The 22,021-nt window shown below is 39.4% G+C and overlaps 1 protein-coding gene across 1 annotated transcript in view; it reads left to right on the top strand.

The window, feature by feature from the left end:
- Positions 1-1,681: 1,681 nt before the first annotated feature.
- The window catches only part of DPE1 (disproportionating enzyme), a 346,819-nt gene continuing 326,479 nt past the window's right edge, over positions 1,682-22,021 (top strand). The window contains exon 1 of the mRNA XM_089431682.1: positions 1,682-2,198. Within this exon, the coding sequence (XP_089287808.1) occupies positions 1,821-2,198 (378 nt within the window). The 5' untranslated portion in view covers positions 1,682-1,820. The remainder of the gene's footprint in view (positions 2,199-22,021) is intronic.

Genomic DNA, 22,021 nt, shown 5'->3' with positions numbered 1-22,021 from the left:
TAATGAATTGTTCTGGTGGAATACAATCATAGTTTACAGATCACATCACGTCACTTGCAGGAATCATATGTAGGTGGAGAGGATAATAATCATTCCTCCCAACCACCTGAGATAAACCCAATTAACCATATATCTATAGAGATATATATATATATATATATATATAAAGAAAGAAAGAAAGAAGTAGAGGGCAGCTACATTGCCCTATGCACATACATGCTTGTATAGTCGTCCTCAAACTCAATTGTGATTGTGGGGTATGATATTATATAAAAGTGTTTGGCATTCCAATAAAATTTTATAATCACAACAACCAACACACACACATTCATTTTAGGACAATTGGTAAACCTGGTATCTGTCACTGAGGAGACCTGGGATCAAGTCAGTGGGATTGCCACTATACTCCTGAGCCTATCACAACTGCCCACAAGCCTCGCTATACAAGTAAACTAAGTTTCAAACCTAGGCGGGGCCCCTATATTGATTCGCAAGTGCCTTCCAATGCAAGATGTCCATTGTTCAACCTAGCCCAACGCACACACAAATTGTAGGAGAATAAGTAAACTTGTCGTTTGTCACTAAGGAGACTTGGGATTGACTCAATGGGAGTGCCCCTATACTCCTGAGCCTAGCACCATTGCCCACAAGCCTCATTCGACAAGTAAACCAAGTTTCAAACCTGGGTAGGGCCCCTATATTGATTGGCAAATGCCTTCCAATGCAAGACGTCCACTATTCAACCTAGCCCAACACACACACAAACACACACACATTTGAGGAGAATTGGTAAACCTACCATCTATCATTGAGGATACTGGGGACCGAGTCAGTGGCACTGCCACTATACTCCTTAGCCTAACACAACCGCCCATAAGACTCGCTAGACAGGTAAACCAAGTTTTAAACCTGGGCAAGGCCCCTATATTTATTGTCAAACACCTTCCACAAAAAGATGTCCACTGTTCAACCTAGCCAAATAAACTAATCATAATAACATATTATTTAAATAACTTTTAGTTGTCATATCATAACACCACGTCATTTTCATTAACTTATTATCACCAACTCATTATACACAATGAACTACGTAAAGTACGGTATAAATGGGAGGTTCTTAAACCATGGGGTGTGGTTAATGGCTACATATGTGGTGGTTAGATCCCTAAATCCATTGCCATAAGTGACTCTACATGTGGTAGTTAGATACCTAAGTCCATTCCCATAGGTGACTCTCTTGATTGATTACGTATGCTTGTCGAAGCATCTCCCAGCTCCCAGCAATGTGCAAGATTTCCAAGCCGGCCAAAGTATCTTGAAAGGCAATGAAATAAAAATAAGAGGTTCTTATTATCCAAGATTGTTGAAATAAGTAATTCATGGTGACAGGTAAATGGGAGGTTCTTATTATCCAAGGTTGTTGAAATAAGTGATTCACCGTGACACGTAAGGAAGTATTCGGTGGGGGGATCACGGCGAAGGAACTCCTTGTCTGCACGTAACTCGTGATAGATGTAATTTTATGATAGAAAAGTGGGCGGCTATTACGGACATTAATAACTGTGGAGTAAATATTAAATTTTCTAATGCACCCGTACGAATCAAATGATAGAATTTGAATGGAATAATGACGTGCCATGATCTTGAGATTTATCAAATGTTCACAAACTGACAAATTATAAAATTTGAATCGGATGATGACGCGCTCTGATCTTATGATTGGCGAGGCAAACGGGCACTGCTCATAAACTAATATGCTATGATCTCGAGCAATATATGGTTACGGGTTCCAGTCTCATCCACTCGATTCCACATAAGCAATGGCCATGGCGAGTTCCAACCGTCTCTCGGCTCTCACAACCTCACTGAGGAATGATAGCATACATTCATTGCGCCCTCGTTTTGGTCATTTCCCAAAGCATAGCATCTTACAACTGCGAAACGTGCACAAAAATATAAGTCTGAGAACAAAGATGAGCAGCGCAGTGTCAAAAGATTTTGCTGATTATGAAATGGGAGAAGATCTGCCCGAAGATTATGCGGATTGGCAGCCTCGAAAGGATCCTAAAGATCGCAGAAGGGCAGGGATCTTGCTGCATCCGACTTCATTACCAGGGTCATATGGCATTGGGGAGCTAGGCGAAGAGGCTTTCTTTTTTCTTGATTGGCTTCAAAGCACTGGCTGTACCGTCTGGCAGGTCATTTCAAATTCATTTTTTGTCCATATACATTTTTAAAGTTAAATTTTGTTTATGTTTTGTTTGCATGCCGAGCAGAAAGCTTAAATTTCTGCTGAGACACATGTTTAAACGTTAAATCCCAGGTAAGTTGGCCTTAATCTAGCTGTTCCTAGGTAGGTTAGCCTTATTTTAGTTGTCATTAACTAGAGGATGCAAAAGTTTCTCAGATTTATCATTGCAGTAAATGTTTTTCTCATTTATCTGATCAATGTTTGCGGTTTGAATTCGGTTACGAAAAATCTTGGTTAATCTCGATAACTTCTTTTTCATTCGAACATTCTTAAAAAATTACTGAAGAAGTACTTAGTGAGCAAACTGAGGGACTTAGTGAGTAAAGGTAAGCAAATTATATTTAAGATAAAACATATTGAACTAAGGACCCGCAAAATTAAGGTCTGTCTTCAGCCATATTAGAAAGAGCAGAAAAAGAATGCAAACTTAATGTGATATTTTTTAACAAATGGAGGAATCCATGGCAAGACAACAGGTAGACAAGATAAAATATCTTAATGCAGGGAGCAGTGGAGTGCGGTTTAGAATATTTCAGGAGTTGCTCAAAATTCTCCAAATGTGCATCGTTTAGTCAAATTGGTAGAAATTAAAGCAGAGTGCAATAGGAAGCCCTGCCAACACTTGTCTTAGTTATTCGGCGTGTGAAAAGCAGCCCTTTAGGTGATGTCTTATTAAATTAGCTCGAACATATCAGCCTATGGAAGCTACACAGAGGGTCATTATCATTATTGTTCCTAAAAAAGGCAGCTCTGCATTGCAGCCCGTGAGGCATTTCTTAAGAGTAGTAGTCATTTTGGGTGGGCTGATTGTATCGGCCCCCAAAAAAAGCATCTAAGCAATCTCAATAGAATCATCAACAAGCCCAAAGAGGTGGGTGTTGAGCATCAATAGCACAGCCTGTGTTACGGTGCCAAGTCAGCGGTACACTGTTGGATAGATTGTTGAGCGCTGATAGTGTGCTCCAGTTATGGGCACTGCGAGTCAACAGAGAACTTGTGATGAGCAATTAGCACATGAGAGCTAGCCGGCAATAAAGTTTCTTCAGTATTGCTCTTCTCCTGCAAAGCTTCTCATCTCTGTCACATTGGTAGGAGTGTACCACTTACCAAGGACTGTCTAGCAAAAGCTCTTGTCTTTTCAATATATTCAGTACCTGCTTCAAATGTGAGATATGCTCTTCCCAAGTAGAGCTAAATATCAAAATATTGTCCAAATACATTCTTAAAAATGAGTCTATAAATGGACACAACACAACAGTCATAAGATGCATAAAAGTAGTTGGTGCATAGATGGTGGTTCTTGATGGTGATCTTGTTTAAAGTTCAGTAGTTGATACACGTTCCCCAACCTCCATCGTTCTTGGGCACAATGATGATTCGTGATCCACAAGGTGAAGTAATTGGCCTTATGATTCCTTGTCCCAATACTTGCTGCAATTATCTCTTCACTTAATCTGCTTCTAAAAGATATTGTCTGTACAAGTCAATGATAGGGAATGGAGATTCTGGGAACAACTGAATTTCATGTTTAACCTCCCTCTTTGGTGGTGTTCACACCTAGATCTACACTTCTATGAATCACAGATGTTATGTTCTGCCACAGGTACAGGATTGAAAGCATACTGTAATTCGAGGAAAAGCTCAGCGGGTGCATTAATTTGACTTAACATTAACACTGGATTGATCCTGAGGAAGGTACTAAACAGAGCAGGAGAGCTTTATTCAGCATGAAGTTTTCTTACCAGCAGGCCAGTCAACTCAGACAGGTAACAGTGCTGTTAAAGATTGTCCTATCCATCGTAAAGATATAAGCTTCATGAGATTTTAAAGGCTATTGTTAATTTAAATCAGAAGCAGAAGCCTGCTCGAGTGTTTCTGTGCATAATTAGCACAAGGTTCAAACAAAAAGGATGTGTGCAACATAAGAAAGCACAGACAGTATATTGATATCACCATGCAGTGAATGTAATTTGTGTTTATCCCAATGTTACTATGGTTGTGAAGATTGAAGCTTGTCTTGTCCAGTGCAAAGAAAAGATTGAGCATAGATGGCAGGTCAGTCTTTTGAGTCAGGAGCGTCTTGTGGACAGGATACAGACTAAGTCGGGATCCATTCCAAAGCACTATTGGCAGCAGATTTTAAACAGGAAACACACTTGTTCTCAGCAGTTACCTAGCAGAAAAGGCGGATTCATTTTGTTCTCAGTAACATCAGTTACATCAGCTGCAAAGATACCTAGCTGGGGGATGTTTTCACCCATCACTAGCAGTTTTATCTTTAACCCCAGTGCTCCTCTGTTTTTCTTGGACTAGATTAATGCACTGTTTTAGTGATTGATTGCCAACATGTATCAAGTTTTGGTTGGTAGAAAGTAGACATAAAACACCTCACGAAGTGCACGCTCCTATGCTGCAAACAAATTTGGAATTCATCCTTCAACATATACGTCCTTGCTAGATCATCACAAAGGGGAATGGAGCACATTGTTAATGACATATTGGGCACTGCTGGAGCACAACCAGTCGACACATTTTTTAAGGAATCATAGCAGTATGAGAATGTTGCCAGTGTGTCTAAGCTCATGATGCTTGAGTGATTATGTTGGTGAAGGATTGCCAGCACACAGAGGGCATCATCTCTTCTTGTAAACCAGCAGAATTTGTTGAAGAATGTGTAGCTATGGTCGGTCTTCATAATTGCCATTGTACTTGAGAAGAATAAAATTACTGTTGTTTCTAGCATGTTCTTTATGCTTTTGATTTGGTCAAAATGTATTTTTGAAAAGAAGAAAATTATTATTTTATTTATATTTTCAAGTGGCTTTACAAGTGCTAAGTCGGATCACATGATGGCTAGTTGGTTTGCCTTGAAACTCTCTCATTCGGATCACATGATGGCTAGTTGGCTTATGTTGAAACTCTCTCATTCGGATTACATGATGGCCAGTTGGCTTGCCTAGAAACTCACTTATTCGGATCGCATGATGGCTATACAGAGAGGTTAATTTGCTCTCCTTTGAATGCAAGTGGAACACACATACCTTACTCATCTGCTCTCTTATGTGAAGTGGTCCAAGATCTGTAGATCTGCTCATTATACTTATGATCTGAAGTCAGAGGTTCGCGATCTGCTCATTATACTTATGATATGATGTCAGAGGTTCGAGATCTGCTTATTATCTTTGTGATTTGAACTCTGGTATTTGAGATCTTCTGATTAATAATTATCTTTGTGATCTGAAGTCTGGTATTCGAGATCTGCTTATTATCATTGTGATTTGAAGTCTGGTATTCAAGATCTGCTTATTATCACTGTGATCTGAAGTCTGTTGTCTGAGATCTGATTGTTATTATAGTGATCTGAAGTCCAGGTCCGAGATCTGAGCCTAGATCGAAGTTCTGATCTGACTGTGATACTATTCAAGGTCTGAGCTTCAAGAGGTCTATCATCCAAGCCTTGTCCTCTGTGATATGATGAGAGGATCAACCTCTTGGTGGTGAACTCATTTGACACTTTATTGGACAGCTTGTTGACATTGAGTTGCAGACATTTACATTGGAGACTTAGCACTTGTGGACACCATCTTGTCATCAGTATTGTCTATGGCTTGATGTACTATTGAAGGATCTCTCTAAGGAATAGCTTGGTCCCTGTGGGGTTTTTCCCTGGTCTCTGACCTAAACATTTGCATCTCTCGTTATTTGTGCACTGTGATCTATTCTTTTCTTTACTGCTATTGGTTGAATTTCTGAAATGTAATTAATTGATGAAGAAGAATAAAATTGCAAAGAAGATCTAATAAAAATTATCAGTAATTCAGGATTAATGTTAGTACACTTTGTACTTGATTTCTCAACATGGTATCAGACCTATGGTGAATTCTTGGAAGCTCTAGTTGAAGATCTAATCTTAGGAGACCTAATATGATTAATGTAAGACCTCAGAGAATAAAATATGAAGGATTGAGACTACCAGGCTAAAATCCTCTGTTCTAAGAGGCTGAAAGATCTCAGGATCAGGAGATCGAATAACCCTCTGCCATGCCTCGGATTTCAGTGATCAGAAATCTCAGTCTTATCTCAATTAAAAACTGATGTCTCACATGATTTTTGAAGTTCAGTCACTGTCAAAATTTTATGTTTAAGGAGCAAATTCAGTGAAGCACTGAATATTTATATATGTATACACATGCAGTAATATGTTAAAACTTCATATCGAACCCCAAAGCCTTAGACGGAAAGACTTCTCAACCACTATGCCTTGTTTTGGTATATTGTATATGGCAGTGTTGCGAACATCTTGATAACATCCTGATTTTATCTCGAAATCAGATTTTTTGGCAATGTTTGCCGATTTTTGCCGATTTTTACTGATATTTTCCTGATTTTCCCAATTTTCCGAACTGAAGTAGTTTCAACCCCCACCCCGGTTATGCATTTTCCTTATCACTCCATGCATTTAGTTTTAAATCCAAGCATGATAAAAATTCTAGAATCTGGAAATGATAATTTTTTTGTGAAAACGCAAATGTAGAGATTTCACAACTGCTGAAATTGCAGAAATAAAACAGAGTGAAATTATGACAGCCACACACAGAAAATAACACAGTGATTTTTGGTCAATATGACCCTGGAAAAACCCCCTACAACTCTTGGGAAAACCAGTTTGAGAGCTCTTATTTATTTCTGAAAATGCTTTTACAGAGAAACTGAAATACACAGTAAAAATTCCAGCAACCAAAATTACAATTATCTTGATTTCGGTGCTTGAACTCCACCTCGAAAATCGTGCCAATCAACAAATAGCCAAAACATAAATTTTTACAGCAATAAAACAACGTTAAATGTTGTATGGCCAGCCTCGAAAAATTTGCCCAGCACTTGCTGTCTCTCTTCCTCGATTTCTGTGCCTTTCTCCTGTTGTACGGTTTTTCCTTGAGATGTGTGTCAATAAACGCTGCTGCCCAGATTTGCTGAAATGTCTTCTTGCTGCTCTCCTTCACTTCCTCATTGCTCAGAAATTTTCTCCTTGCTCTCTCTTCTCTTTCTCTCAAATGCTCATGAAAGAATGAATTGATCTTTTGGGTTACCCTAAGATTTAATGGTTGAGATTCATTTAGATCTAGGGATGAGAATAAATGTGCATTTAATTCTCACTTTCTATTTTTTAACTCCCCCCACTTAAATAAAGACCCACTTAGCCTTTTATTTCCATAGTCACTTTTTCACTTTCTAATTTTTCATTCACTTTAATAAAGTCACCTTTAAATTAGAATGTAACTTTACCACTTATAAAGTCACTTTTAAATTAAATTGACTTTACCACTTATAAAGTCACTTTAGGAGAAAAGTAAAAAATAATTTTGGACACTTTTCCCTAGGCCAAAGATCAAAGCCTTAGGAATCACTTGTCCTCTGGTACCCAAATTTTAACACGAACCCTTGCCGATTTTATCTCGATGCCGATGTTTGCAACATTGGTATATGGTTCTTAAGCAGAAAATGTATGGATCTAAAGTGGATGTATCTTCTATGGAAAAGGTGCAAATATGTCTTTGTTTTGGACGAGAAGGATAAGGAGATCAAAGTTGCAGATCAGAAGCAAATATACTCGCTCTCTCTAGTTCCAAAGAGATCGAATATTGTGAGTTCCAATGTGCAGATCTGAGGCAGAATTATCTCCGAGAAATAGTGCGGCTCTGAGGCAAATATATCTCTGTGATACAACGCAGATCTGAGACAATATATCTCTGTGGTACAACACAGATCTGAGACACCCTCTCTGTGGCATCATCCGAACTTGAAGGCAGATGTTTCGGCCCTTGTGGATATCTCATCTCTATGGCATATCTCTGTTTGAATGTGCATCCTAAGACATAGTTGCAAGACCTCTTGGAGACCTCCATTCTGTGATATATCTCTGAGATCTAATGCAGCATAGAGCGAGATCAGAGGTAGACTTGGAGGATGTTGTAGAGATCCTTGTGGACTGAATTATGGAGGGCTCACAAATTAAAAGGGGTCTTTGTTCTATACATAAAGAAAGGTCGAAATGCATTACAGAAATCCAACCTGATTTGGGAATTGACCTGTCTAATATTGACCAAAGATCCACGTTGATTTTGTAATGGATCTTGACCTATAAATATATGAAATGATGCCAATATACCCAATAACTGTAAATAATCTCAAGAGAATTACAAACACAAAATATAGAAACACTTCTCTTTATTAATCAAACCGTTGAGGTAGTGTAACACCATACAATCACTCCTTAAGAAAGGAGAACACTCTACAAGCCATATGCTTGCCCCTTCAATAATCCTTGACATTCTCAATGGGGAGTCTTTAGCCTCTATATATAATTCATACATACAATACCATGGGTTATTACCATGGTTCTCTCAATACCATATATCTAATACAATGGCTTATCACATTATTTGCTAACTACTTTTGGTCCCTTACATGATGCGGGTTAACCACTTTATTTATTAACTATGGCCCATCCCATTATTACATTATTCCCTTGGGTACCTCTCTTCGTACCCCATACTATCCTCCCTAGGTATACTACATTCCACCCCCCTTAAACATGTTTCGTCCCCGAAACATAAGAAGAACAAAAATAATAAAATCTACTCAAAAGAGTAGTCCACTGGTACCATGCACGTGCATCTAGCCATCCCAGAGATAGGTGATTACTCGATCTAGCCGGTGCCTCGCTCGCTTGAGATGGGAGTTGATCTTGGTGGTTCCTCTGTGTTGATGTGATGTAGGTGGATTGGCGCACCTCTTTATCTGTCATGTGGGGGTTGTTGTCCTTGTTGCTAATTCGTTGCCATCGTGTTGGTTGTTTTTTTGCTGGGTGATGTGGGTGGTGATATGCTAAAGTTTTAACCAATGGTGTATCTTTCTTTAATTCACCACCTAATGGAGCCTGATGGGTATCTGGTACCTGTTGTGGCTCCTGTTGTTGTTTCTTATCTTCTAGTATTACTTCAACCACAGATTCCTCATCTGATGTGTTAGTCCTTGGAACATCTTCTGCTTCAGCCTCCTTGGACTCTACCTGTTTATTGATAGAAATATCTTGTAATGTAATTTTCTTCTTTTTATACCAGAGCTTCAAGAATTTCTTCTGCACATTAATATTGATAGTACTAATAGATTCCATCCAAGGGTATCCCAAAACAACAATCACATTAGCCATATCTGAAGCATAAAAATCAGAATGCAATACATACTTGTCCATAGAAATCTTCAAATCTTTATACACTTGCACCTCCTCATTATTAACTTGTGTGTGCTCCATTTGTTTGGCTGGGACTTGCAATATTTTAGCCAAATAAACATAAATAAAATTATGCTTGCTATTAGGATTGATAGACACAATTATTTTTCTTTTCTGAATACATCCATGAACCTGTAATAAGGAGATACCATCAAAAAATAACCCTTTACATGTCTCATTCTCTTGTTTTCTAGCATGAAACCATTTGTCTAAAAGGACTTTTTCAAACTCTTCATCAGGAAGACTTAAATGCTTATGGTAGTCAGGTGATTTCCACCATATGATAGCCTCACCTCTAAAATTAACCCATGCCAAAGGTCTCCAATATTGCCCAACTTCTGACTTTGCCCATTGTATGAGTTCTTCAATAGTAGGGCTATCATTTTTTCCTGTAAAAATAAAATCTTCGCTAGGTTTTTTGGTTTCCTTCTTTCCAGTATGAGACCATTTGTCCAAAAATAGTTTTTCAATTTCGTTAGCACGACATAACTTTAGAATCTCACTGTCAAGTGATTTCCACCATATAGCAGCCTCATCTTTCAAATAATACCCTATTTTGTCCTTCCAACACCATGGGAAGTCACACTTCTGAGATTCTATAAAATTTTCAATAGTCGGCCCATCATTTTTTCCTTAAAAAAACATCTTGCTAGAAGCCATGAAGAGGGTTTTGAAAAAAAAATCACTTATTTGGCGAAAATTTAAAATGGCCACAATTTGGTCAATATTACTCAAAATCCTTATTATGACCTATTTTCGGAAATGGAACAGCCATTTTGCATTTTCCCATGTGATAGAAATCCCAATCTAGGCATTCTGGAATTTCAGATTCGCGCTGCAACTGTCCCGCTGTCACAAAAAATTCTGAAAAAATAGCTGATTTTAATTTAGCGATATCTCCCTCATCTGGACTTTGATTCGACCGATTTTTTTTGAAATTGGGTAATTTTTCAAGAGGATCTCAGATCTGCAATTAGTTTCTCAAAATTCTCCACCCCAAACAACAAAAATTAATTGGAGATTTGTTGTCCACGAATTTTCGTCAAAACATTTCTGCAACACAGCTGATTTTTAAATCAGTGATTTCTCCCTCATCCGGATTCCGATTCAGTCGATTTTTTTTTGAATTTGGGTATTATTTTGCAAAGAATCCAGATCTACAATTAGATTATACAAATTTTGTACTAGAAGTTTCAGATCTGATCTACAAACTCGCCGCCTCAAAAAATTCCTGCAAAAATAAAAATAAAAATCTTTCCTTTTCGCCCAAGAAAGTGCTCCAATACCACTTGTAATAGATCTTGACCTGCAAATATATGAAATGATGCCAATAGACCCAATAACTGTAAATAATCTCAAGAGAATTACAAACACAAAATATAGAAATGCTTCTCTTTATTAATCAAACCCTTGAGGTAGGGTAACACCATACAATCACTCCTTAAGGAAGGAGAACACTCCACAAGCCATATGCTTGCCCATACAATAATCCTTGACATTCTCAATGGGGAGTCTCTAGCCTCTATATATGATTCACACATACAATACCATGGGTCATTACATGGTTCTCTCAATACCATATATCTAATACAATGGCTTATCACATTATTGTTAACTACTTGTGGTCTCTTACATGATGCAGGTTAACCACTTTATTTATTAACTATGACCCATGCCATTATTACATTATTTTCTTGGGTACCTACCTCTGTACCCATACTATCTCCCCTAGGTATACTACAAATTTTAGATTTGAAGGTTGACGAATGAGCAAATCAAGGACTAATGGATTGATGACGCAAGTGGCTAAATGAAGTATAATCACAAAGATTCAATACAAAGTATGTTTCACTTTTATCTCAAGAAATGACAATTTTAAGGATAAGACAAAAAGATGTGTGAGATCAAATTGCCCTGTTATCGCACAGATTGTCTGGGCAGCGCGACAACGCTCAGACCGGGGGCTGCCACCTTGATCCCCGATCTCTCCGTTTAAGCCGTTTCCCAAGGCTAAGGGGGGTAGACCCTATGGGATAAAGGAAGACCAACTGTGGACCAGTTGGGTTGGGAGACACAGCAAGACAATTTAACACCTGATTAATTTTAGAAATTAATGTACTAGTGCCTTATGGAGTTAATGATTAAATGATTATTTATTAAATGTTGCAGAAATATGAACCTTGTAAAACAATCATTTATCATCAAATATCCCCAGCAATTCAAGATATTCAATAAACTCATAACGCTTTAATAATGATCCAGCAATTAAATTTCTAAAGATTGAATGCTTTAAACAACTATACAATTTAAACGCTAACCAATTACCACTTTCATATAGCTAACTTTTAAATAAACATTTAAGTGCATTTAACTATAGAGAAGTGGATACCACAAAAAACACCAAAAAATGAATTTTCAATTTTTAGCTTTTTAATTTTTATATATTTTTATGTTTTTTTAAATAAAACAAAACAAAACTAAGCAAAAAAAAAACCTGAAGTAAATGAAACTTAAAATTATTAAAACTAAATTCTAAAATCAAATAAATCCAAGAAAATCAAAGCCAAATATGAAGCTACTAAAATCTAAAATTTAAACCTTTTATGATTTTTTTTTTAATATATATATATATATATATATATATATATAATATTTTTGATATTATCAAAATTTAAACAAAATTAAACTAAACTTTAAATAAATCTAAAAATAAAATTAAAAAAATGAAACCAAAAAATTAAAAGCTAAAACTTAAACCTTTTATGATGCTCTAAACTAAATGAAACTTAAAATAAAAATAAATATATACAATTAAAATGAAATTTAAAATCTAATTCTAAAAAACTAAACTAACACAACACATATATGCATATATTACAATGGTTTTAAGTCAAAACTAAATAAAATTGAAAATAGAAAAAGGCTAAATGAAAAATAAAAAAAAAGAAAGTAAAACCTAAGCTATGCACTAGACTAAAACTTAAATCTAAATAAATCCAACTCTAACTCTAAACCTAATCGCATGTACCAAGCTAAAAGACGAAGTCATATTTTTAATGTGTAGCCACAGGTTTACAGGGACGGCGACAATTTTGGTCTTTGACAGCAGCTGAAGGTTAGACGGAGGGAGTTCGAGTTTGTTTCGATGGATAAGAGCAGACAGAGATCGGATAGGAGACGCAGTTTGAGATGGGCAGAGATATGGTGCAAAACGGCAGCACGCAGGTGGGCAATGGTGATTGCGTGGTCTATCAGAAATGGCTGCGGAAGATTGGAGCGGGTTATACGTTGAGGCTGACAGGTGAGGGACGTGAGAAATGGCAGGGAAAAATGTCTGCGTGAGGGCTGGCGAGGCAGCGTGGAGTTGCGATGAAGCCGCAGCAACGTGGGCAGCAAGAAGAGGTAACGCTGGAATGGAGTGGGATGGCTAGCGTAGAGGAGCTGTAATGATAACAACAGATTGATCGAGCGTATGAGGAAGTGAGGACGCAACAACTGCTGGAATGAGCTTGGAGCAGCGGATGGAGGACGCAGTTAAATGCTGCGTGGAGAGGCATTTGCAGTGAGGAACAGTGATAAGAAGGCAGCGTGAAAGGATTTCAGCTGCAGGCCTAGGGCAGCGCATACCCTAAAAAAAATTTCAAAAAAAAAGTCCTGCGGAAATGAAACCCTAGCAGACAGATAGCTTGGAGAGTCTTGAATTTCTTCAGAAAAACCTGCAAGAACTAATCGTGAGGCCATATCTTACCCTCCAGGGCCTAGATCTGGCTTCAAACAAAAATTTCTCCTCAGACCTGTAACTTGCAACCTGTTCCTGAAAACAAACAGCGAAAACCTAGAAATGCAAAAAATAAATGAAACCCTAAAAACCCCAAGAACCAGCTAAATAATTACAGTAATTACAAATTGAAGGCTCTAAGCAGCCAATTTTATCGTTATGCCACAGAAATATTTTTAGAATTTAAATTTAAGGTGAGGTGCTGCAGACAACCCTTCATGCATTCACCAGAAAATCTCAAATGATAAGCCCGGGATTAAAACTGGCTGGGCCATTTAGAAAATGCTTTCCAGGAGTTGGCTGGTTCAGCCGAAAACTTCCCCGAATGCCCGGTAATCTCTAAGAAAGGATTTCCTGCACAGCTTAAATCAACCACTAACGAAGAAGGAGAAAACAATACTAAAGTCCAAATGTAATGGAGATGTCTGCCATCATATCCAAAAATTTAACTACTATTCAAACCCTAGCGACTACACAAGATACCTGTGTTTAAAATCACTCTTCATCAAGCTACCATCAATGGCTGAAAATAAATTTATGTAGAAAAATAAAATATCTTACAGCAATTCCAGAAGAGTAACACCAGCAAGATTTCAACCCCAAAGTCTTTCCTTATTGCACAAAAAATGACTACAAGAGAGCTTTCTTTAGCACACGACTCTAAGATTGAATGATCTCAAATGACCCTTGACTCCCTATTTAAAGGAAAAATTCCCAACGGCTAGTTCGAGTGGTCCATGTCAAAATGATCTCGACCATCGATGAGGATCAAAATCTCTTCCGTCGAAATTTTAAATGCATTTTAATATATTAAAAAAATAAAATTTTGCATTTTTTTTCTCAAAACTTTGACTTATTATTATTTTATTATTATTATTATTTTTAAATTTTTATTTATTTATTTTTTAATTTTATTATTATTTATATTTTTTATTATTTTTATTGGACCCTCGAACTTAGCCTTTGGAAAAATCATCTAGGACCTAGGACTATTGAGGGAATAAAACATTTTCTAACCCTCAAGACACTTTACATCATGACCTATACAATTTTACATCTCAAGGGGGAAAACCCATTTGACATAGACCCTCATAGGCTACCCAGTTCTGCAACACAAATATAATCTAGCAGATCAAGCAATTTGCAATAACCTAACCAAATAGTTAGAATTATCTCCAAATTACTTTTACATAAACTCGACCCAGCACACTAGGATTCCCCTAAGATTCTAATGACAAAATCCATTCCGGCTTTGGGGTTAGGCTGAAGGAAAACTCTGCCGATCATGGATCGGTGAGACAAAAAACCTTCCGGAATGTAGATCATCACTAGAAAATTAGGTTTACCTAGGCAATTACATACATGATACAGATCTGCTAAGATTATTTACAATTTACACATGCAGACTGGGTTTACAACATAACATGATCGGGCTGATGATGATAGTCGAATGGCACGGACACGTCGATCAAGCGCTATCCCTTTTGCGAAAAGGGGGGTGTACTGCTATGGGTAGTTGACACGTAGTGGTCAACATGCCCTAAGAAGTCTTTATGATTGCTTGAATTGAGTCATTCATATGCATTACAATAAATCTTGAAGTTTAGCCACAGTTCAAGAATGGATTCAGTAATGCATTGAAGATGCAAGTCTATGCATATGTTGCATTATGAAGTTAAGAAAATATTATGCAAGAATGTCTTGCATTGAATCCGACCCTGAAGAGGCCAAGGATATTATTTGTAAAAAGGTCCTTAGATTTAGGGTAGGATGGTGAGGTAAATTAGACACTCATCCAAGAAGTTGATGCCCCTCTTCAAAATCTAAAACACTGGCGTACACAACTTGATCCTCGATTTGATATCTTGCTGAAAGGTTGAAACTTGATGCTATTGCAAAATCTAGGGATTGGAAGACTGAAGGTCCTGACCAGATTCTAGGGTTTGGTGGTTTTGACCATATTCTAGAGTTTTGAACATTGAATTATTTAGGGTTTGTAAACCCTAGGTTGGGCTTGGAGAAGGAAGCCTAGGACTCATGGACCCTAGGATTGTTTGCCGAACTGTTAAAATTGGCAACTAGGGCCAAAATCCATGTGGGTCATCTTATTTATGACAGCTAATATTTTTCTTGGATCTCTCTCATCGAGAGGTGTAGGATTGATCTAAACATCATCCGATTCCGATAAGTATTCATGGAGTTATGAATTTATTTGTGTTATAAGATAATTCGTCAAGGTCGGCTAGCAACCAAATAACCCCCACATGTGCTCAATTTTTTAGTATACAAGGAGATGACTTGAGAGTCATTTCACACACACTTCACTCTTGATTTTTCTCCACTTGTTTTGGGTTTTAGTGGAAGAGAAATCTAAGAGAGGAAGCCCTAAACACAGAAGGTAAGGAGCCCTAGTATGAGCCCTAGACGCAGTCAAGGAGGGCTACACGCTGCCCTGGTCTAGACGCAGTAGGGAAGGAGCCCTAGCATGATCTACGCATGACCTAGCCGCAGTGCTAGATGATCTACTCATGACCTAGAAGAGATGCCCTAACTCCTAACGCAATTATGGAGGAGAGGCCTAAGTGTTGTCCTAAAGGGGTCATGGGACAACGTGATATGGAGGAGATTAACAAAGGCAACTACAATAAGGAAAATAAGGCAGCGTGGAGTCTTCTAGGATCTGTTTTGAGGGTTGGTTGCTATTGCAAGAAGGCCGAGTATGTTCAGGGCTAAACGCAGGTCAAAGACAAGTCTGCTGGGCAACAAATGAGGTAATGATCTTTGTTTTGGAGAGGTTTGTAGGTGACAGCAAGGACTGTGGTAGGCTGTAGGCCTAACCACTTCAAAACAGGGACACCATGGAAGTGTTTGGGGTTGTACAGTGCCTAGAACAACAACACGAGTGGAGAGAAGCCTTACTTGCCTAGGCTGCAGAAATTAAGGGCTGGTTTGAGTGTGATGTGTGGGCCATAAAGCTACAACAAGGCTGTGTGGTATGCCGCAGGACATACCATCACAACAAGGATAGCGTGGACTGTTTTGGGGTCATGCCATGCCCCTATCTTCAGCGTGGAGGTAGAGGGTTCACCCTACGATAGGCCACACAGACTAAGGGCTGCCTAGGTGACTGTTTGAGGGCTGTGGCAACAACCTGAAAGTGCCCTAACCAGTCTATATCACAACAACAACAATGGCATGACAACAACAATGACATGGAGCAACATTAACAAATAGGGTTGGAACAACATGCCAAAGTGTGAAGACTGTTGATGATAAAGGCTGCCCAAAATACATGGAGTAGTATGATAGCATGGTAAATGGGACAACAAGGCTATGATGCTTGTTGGATTGCTGTAGGTTACAATGGGACATCAACAATGGTGTTGCAAGCACATTGGGACAACAACAACAACAACGTGTAACAAATGCAATCATGGTGGAGCATGGTAGATGGGGCAACAAGGTACATGATGCAGTACAGTGATGGGTACAGTCATGATTGGTAAAGCATGATGTGATGCAGCATAGTAATGACGGGTGCAACATGCTGCAACAAAGTGAGGTGCAACATGATGATGAAGAGCAGCACAATGATAGGTGTCGCATGGTGATGGAGACACCTGGGAGAATTAGTTGAAGCAGCATGTCTTCAACTGAGTTCAACTACCTCACGTATCATCTACTTACAGATGATCTATGCTTTTATTTAGATAAGTTAAAGTGTTGACTTCTGTTGTATATGTACTCTCTCTCTCTCTTTGCTGAACTATTGAAGAACACATAAGAAGAATTGATCAAGGGTTTCCCCACATTGGGGTTTGTCCCTGGCTAGTGCCACATCTTGTGTCCTCTTGTCTTGGCTTGTCTTCTGCGATCTATGTTTATGTTCTATCTGCAATTTATTTTAACGCTGATGTGATTGCTAATCTAGAAAAGATATTGAGCTAATTGTGAAAATTGAAATAAATTGCTCTAAGCATAGAACATACCTAAAATTAACATGGTGTCAGAGCTGAGGTGAAGACAAAGCCCAAGCAAGAGTGAAAGAGCAATCACTGAAGACAGTTGGGAAAGGACAATAGGATCAGTGGATTCCTCATCCCTTTTCAAATTCACCAAGGGTGAAGTCGAAGCAGAGAATATTATTAGAATAGCGCAACAGAAGCTTCTAATGGCCTACCTAAAGATCACTTCATTGGGAAGTCCGGATCTAAGGGTGGAAGGAAAGGTAGATGCCTTGTTTGTAATAAGTTCAGCCATTATGCGAAGGAGTGCCCGAATAGCAGGGACACATCACTTGATGATGATAACAATCATTCCAGGGACATCTTCAATGATCAGAGGAATGCAGGTCATCAAGGAAATAACTGACTCTTCAAAGAAAGCAAGGAACCCCAGGTATGAAGAATAAAATGTTGTTTATATTGGCCCTCTCCTTCAAACTCTTTGGGAATCTGGTTTATTGATTGTAGTGCTTCAAGGCACTTCATCGGATAGAAGGGTGCTCTCTCTAATTTGGTAGAGATGGAAACAATTGGGGATCATACTTGGAGACAATGCCACCTATCCCGGAAAGGGTGTAGGGAATGTTACCCCTTAATTAAATGAGGATAACTCGATTCATTTACAAGAATCTCTTTATGCACCTGATTGCAAGAAGAACTTGGTGTCCATTTCGACAATGGAAGTCAAAGGTTACAGGGTGGCATTCATCGATGGAAAGGTATGTGTTTGAAAATGGAAAATTCAAAGATGCTTTTGAGTTCAGGGTTGGCAATTTGTATAAAGTTGTAGGATGGTCCATTGGAGACCATGTCAGTTGACACGTCTCATCTATAGCACCGGAGGTCTACTTATTATGGGGCCCTACCCGATGTGAGTCAGATGGTGACAGGGATGCCTGAATTCAAGAAGAGCTTGAAGGTACATGTCCGAGATGTATGAAAGGAAAAATCTTACAAGGGGACCATTCCCCTCATGTAGCAGATCCACAGGTTTGGAACAACATGAGGGGTTTGAGATTCATGATCAAGAATCTCATGTATGCAGGTGGAAGAAAGCCCTCTATGGCTTGAAGCAAAACATCCCGGGCATAGTATGAGAGGATTGATAGCTGAGAATCACTAGGAGTGAAGCTAATCCAAACCATTGCTTGAAGGTTGTGGATGATAGACCTCTCATACCGGCACCTTCTGAGGATGACCTCTTTCTGACAGGTGCAGACCCTCTCATTTGCAAAAGTAAGAGGGATTTGGATTCCGGATTTGGAATGGTAAACTACAAGCTCGTGACTACCTCGATGGAGCTTAACTTTCAGAAGTTATGTGGTAGTGATGCCGGATCAGATTTGGGAAATGCGTATGAGTTTCATTAACTCATTCGCATTGATGTTTTTGGTGAACTTCCATCCGAACACATGTTTTGCAGTTAGCATGTTGAGCTCATATATGGTTGAGCCTCACTGGATTGGTGCCAAGAATCTTTTGAGATATCTTCGGGGCACAATCTCTCATGGATTGAGATACAGTGCCGGAAATGAGAAGCTGGATGATTATTCGAATGTTGACTAGGCAGGTAGTGTGGAGGATCGCAAGAGCACTTCTGAGTGCTGGTCCTCTTTGAGTTCTGCTAGGATATCCTGGATGAGCAGGAAGCAGAAAACAATTGCTTTGAGCACCGCTGAGACCGAATACATAGCTACAAGTAAGATCTCGTGTGAAGTTGCTTGGTTGTGGAAGTTCTTCAGTGAGCTGTTTGTACACATGATGGATACTACCGTGATCTTCTATGTCAACTAGGGGGTGATTCGATTGTTGAGGAATCCCGTATCCTATGATTGCTCCAGCATATAGACATTAGATACTACCTTATATGGGATATGGTACATCGATGAGCGAGAAGGCTCCATTGCATTGAGACTGAGGTACAGGTCGCAAACATTTTGTCAATGCCCCAGGGAAAGGTCAAATTTGTAACTTTCCTGAACGACTTGGAGTTGTTGAGAGACCCTCTTATGAGGGTCCTACATAATGCATGCATTGAGCTCTGGGAGCTTTGAGGGGCTTGGGGTACTTCTTGGAGCAACAAGCGACCATAGGGCGACTCACCCTCCCCTAATGGTGCGCTGTGTATAGGGTGAATGGTTCAGCCTTCCCCTGTGATACCCCGTAGCGACTTATGGACATGATGAGTGGTTCTCCTGTTGAGGCATCCTACCCATGCAATCTGTGGGACTCATGGGAAGTACCTCTCATCTGGCCAATGAGTAGGGAAATGGGGCTAGGGACCATAGGAGTACTATTGATGGACGCATCGTTGTATCTATCATACTCCCTATGCTAGGATGACCTCCATTGATCTGGGATCAGTATGAGTGGTTTGAGACACTCTCTTTTGATATTGATTTGGGATCAATTGGAACTGACTTCGGGTTAGTAAGAGTGATATGACTCACTCTCTTGGAGCTGATCTGGGATCAGTAAGAGTGGTATGGCACACTCTCTTCATATGGAATTGACTTCGGGTCAGTAGAGAATGGTAAGAGACATTCTCGATTTATTCTTCTTCTTCATGGTTCAGTAGAGTAGAGCAGAGCAGTGCAGGGCACTTATGGCAGAGATAGTACAATCTGGTAGATGGATCAGCGGATGGAGTTCTCCCTAGTTGAGGGGGAGTGTTAAAATTGGCAACTAGGGCCAAACTCCATGTGGGTCATCTTATTTATGACAATTGATATTTTTCTTGGATCCTTCTCATTGAGAGGTGTAGGATTGATCTAAAGATCATCCGATTCCATAAGTATTCATGGAGTTATGAATTTATTTGTGTTATAAGACAATTCATCAAGGTCGGCCAACAACCAAATAACCCCCACATGTGCTCAACGTTTTAGTATAAAATGAGATGACTTGAGAGTCATTTCACACACACTTCACTCTTGATTTCTCTCTACTTGTTCTAGATTTTAGTTGAAGAGAAATCTAAGAGAGGAAGCCCTAAACGCAGAAGGTAAGGAGCCCTAGTATGAGCCCTAGACGCAATCAGGAAGGAGGGCTACACGCTACCCTGGTCTAGACGCATTAGGGAAGGAGCCCTAGCATGATCTACGCATGACCTAGCTGCAGTCCTAGATGATCTACGCATGACCTAGCCGCAGTCCTAGATGATCTACGCATGACCTAGAAGAGATGCCCTAACTCTTAACGTAGTTATGGAGGAGAGGCCTAAATGTTGTCCTAAAGGGGTCATGGGACAATGTGATGTGGGGGAGATTAACAGAGGCAACTACAACAAGGAAAAAAAGGCAGCGTGGAGTCTTCTAGGATCTGTTTTGAGGGTTGGTTGCTATTGCAAGAAGGCCGAGTATGTTCAGGGCTAAACGCAGGTCAAAGACAAGTCTGTTGGGCAGCAAACGAGGTAAAGATCTCTGTTTTGGAGAGGGTTGTAGGTGACAGCAAGGACTGTGGTAGGCCGCAGGCGTAACCACTTCAAAACAGGGACAACGTGGCAGTGTTTGGGGCTGTACAGTGCCCAGAACAACAACACGAGTGGAGAGAAGCCTTACTTGCCTAGGCCGCAGAAATTAAGGGCTGGTTTGAGTGTGGTGTGTGGGCCATAAAGCTACAACAAGGTTGTGTGGTAGGCCGCAGGCCATACCATCACAAGTATAGCGTGGACTGTTTTGGGGTCATGCCATGTCCCTATCTTCAACGTGAAGGCAGAGGGTTCACCCTAGGATAGGCTGCACAGACTAAGGGCTGCCTAGGTGACTGTTGAGGGCTGTGGCAGCAACTTGAAAGTGCCCTAAACAGTCTATATCACAACAACAACAATGGCATGACAACAACAATGACATGGAGCAACACTAACAAATAGGGTTGGAACAACATGCCAAAGCGTGAAGACTGTTGATGATAAAGGTTGCATAGAATACATGGAGTAGTATGACAACATGGTAAATGGGATAGCAAGGCTATGATGCTTGTTGCATTGCTGTAGGTTACAATGGGATAGCAACAATGGTGTTGCAAGCACATTGGGACAACAACAACAACAAGGTGCACAAATGCAATCATGTTGGAGCATGGTAGATGGGACAACGAGGTACATGATGCAGTACAATCATGATTGGTAAAGCATGATGAGATGCAGCATAGTAATGATGGGTGCAACATGGTGCAACACAGTGAGGTGCAACATGATGATGAGGAGCAGCACAATGATAGGTGCTGCATGGTGATGGAGTCACCTGGGAGAATCAGTTGAAGCAACATGTCTTCAACTGAGTTTAGCTATCTCATGTATCATCTACTTAGAGATGATCTATGCTCTTATTTAGATAAGTCAAAGTGTTGATTTTTGCTGTATATGTACCATCTCTCTCTCTCTCTCTGCTGAACTAGTGAAGAACACATAAGAAGAATTGATCAAGGGTTTCCCCACATTGGGGTTTGTCCTTGGCTACCGCCACATCTTGTGTCCTCTTGTCTTGGCTTGTCTTCTGTGATCTATGTTTATGTTCTATCTACAATTTACTTTAATGCTGATGTGATTGCTAATCTGGAAAAGATATTGAGGTAACTGTGAAAATTGAAATAAATTACTCTAAGCATAGAACATACGTAAAATTAACACGAACTGTAAGAAGAAACCCTAGCTTCTTGATGATGATATGGACGAGGTTGATTGAATCCAAAAA

This window comes from Pinus tabuliformis, chromosome 5_1 (genome assembly GCF_031772625.1).
Source record: "Pinus tabuliformis cultivar Carrire ecotype Pingquan chromosome 5_1, CPIR1, whole genome shotgun sequence".
In the NCBI taxonomy this organism is placed as follows: Eukaryota; Viridiplantae; Streptophyta; class Pinopsida; order Pinales; family Pinaceae; genus Pinus; species Pinus tabuliformis.
This window is presented reverse-complemented; position numbering and strand designations above follow the sequence as displayed.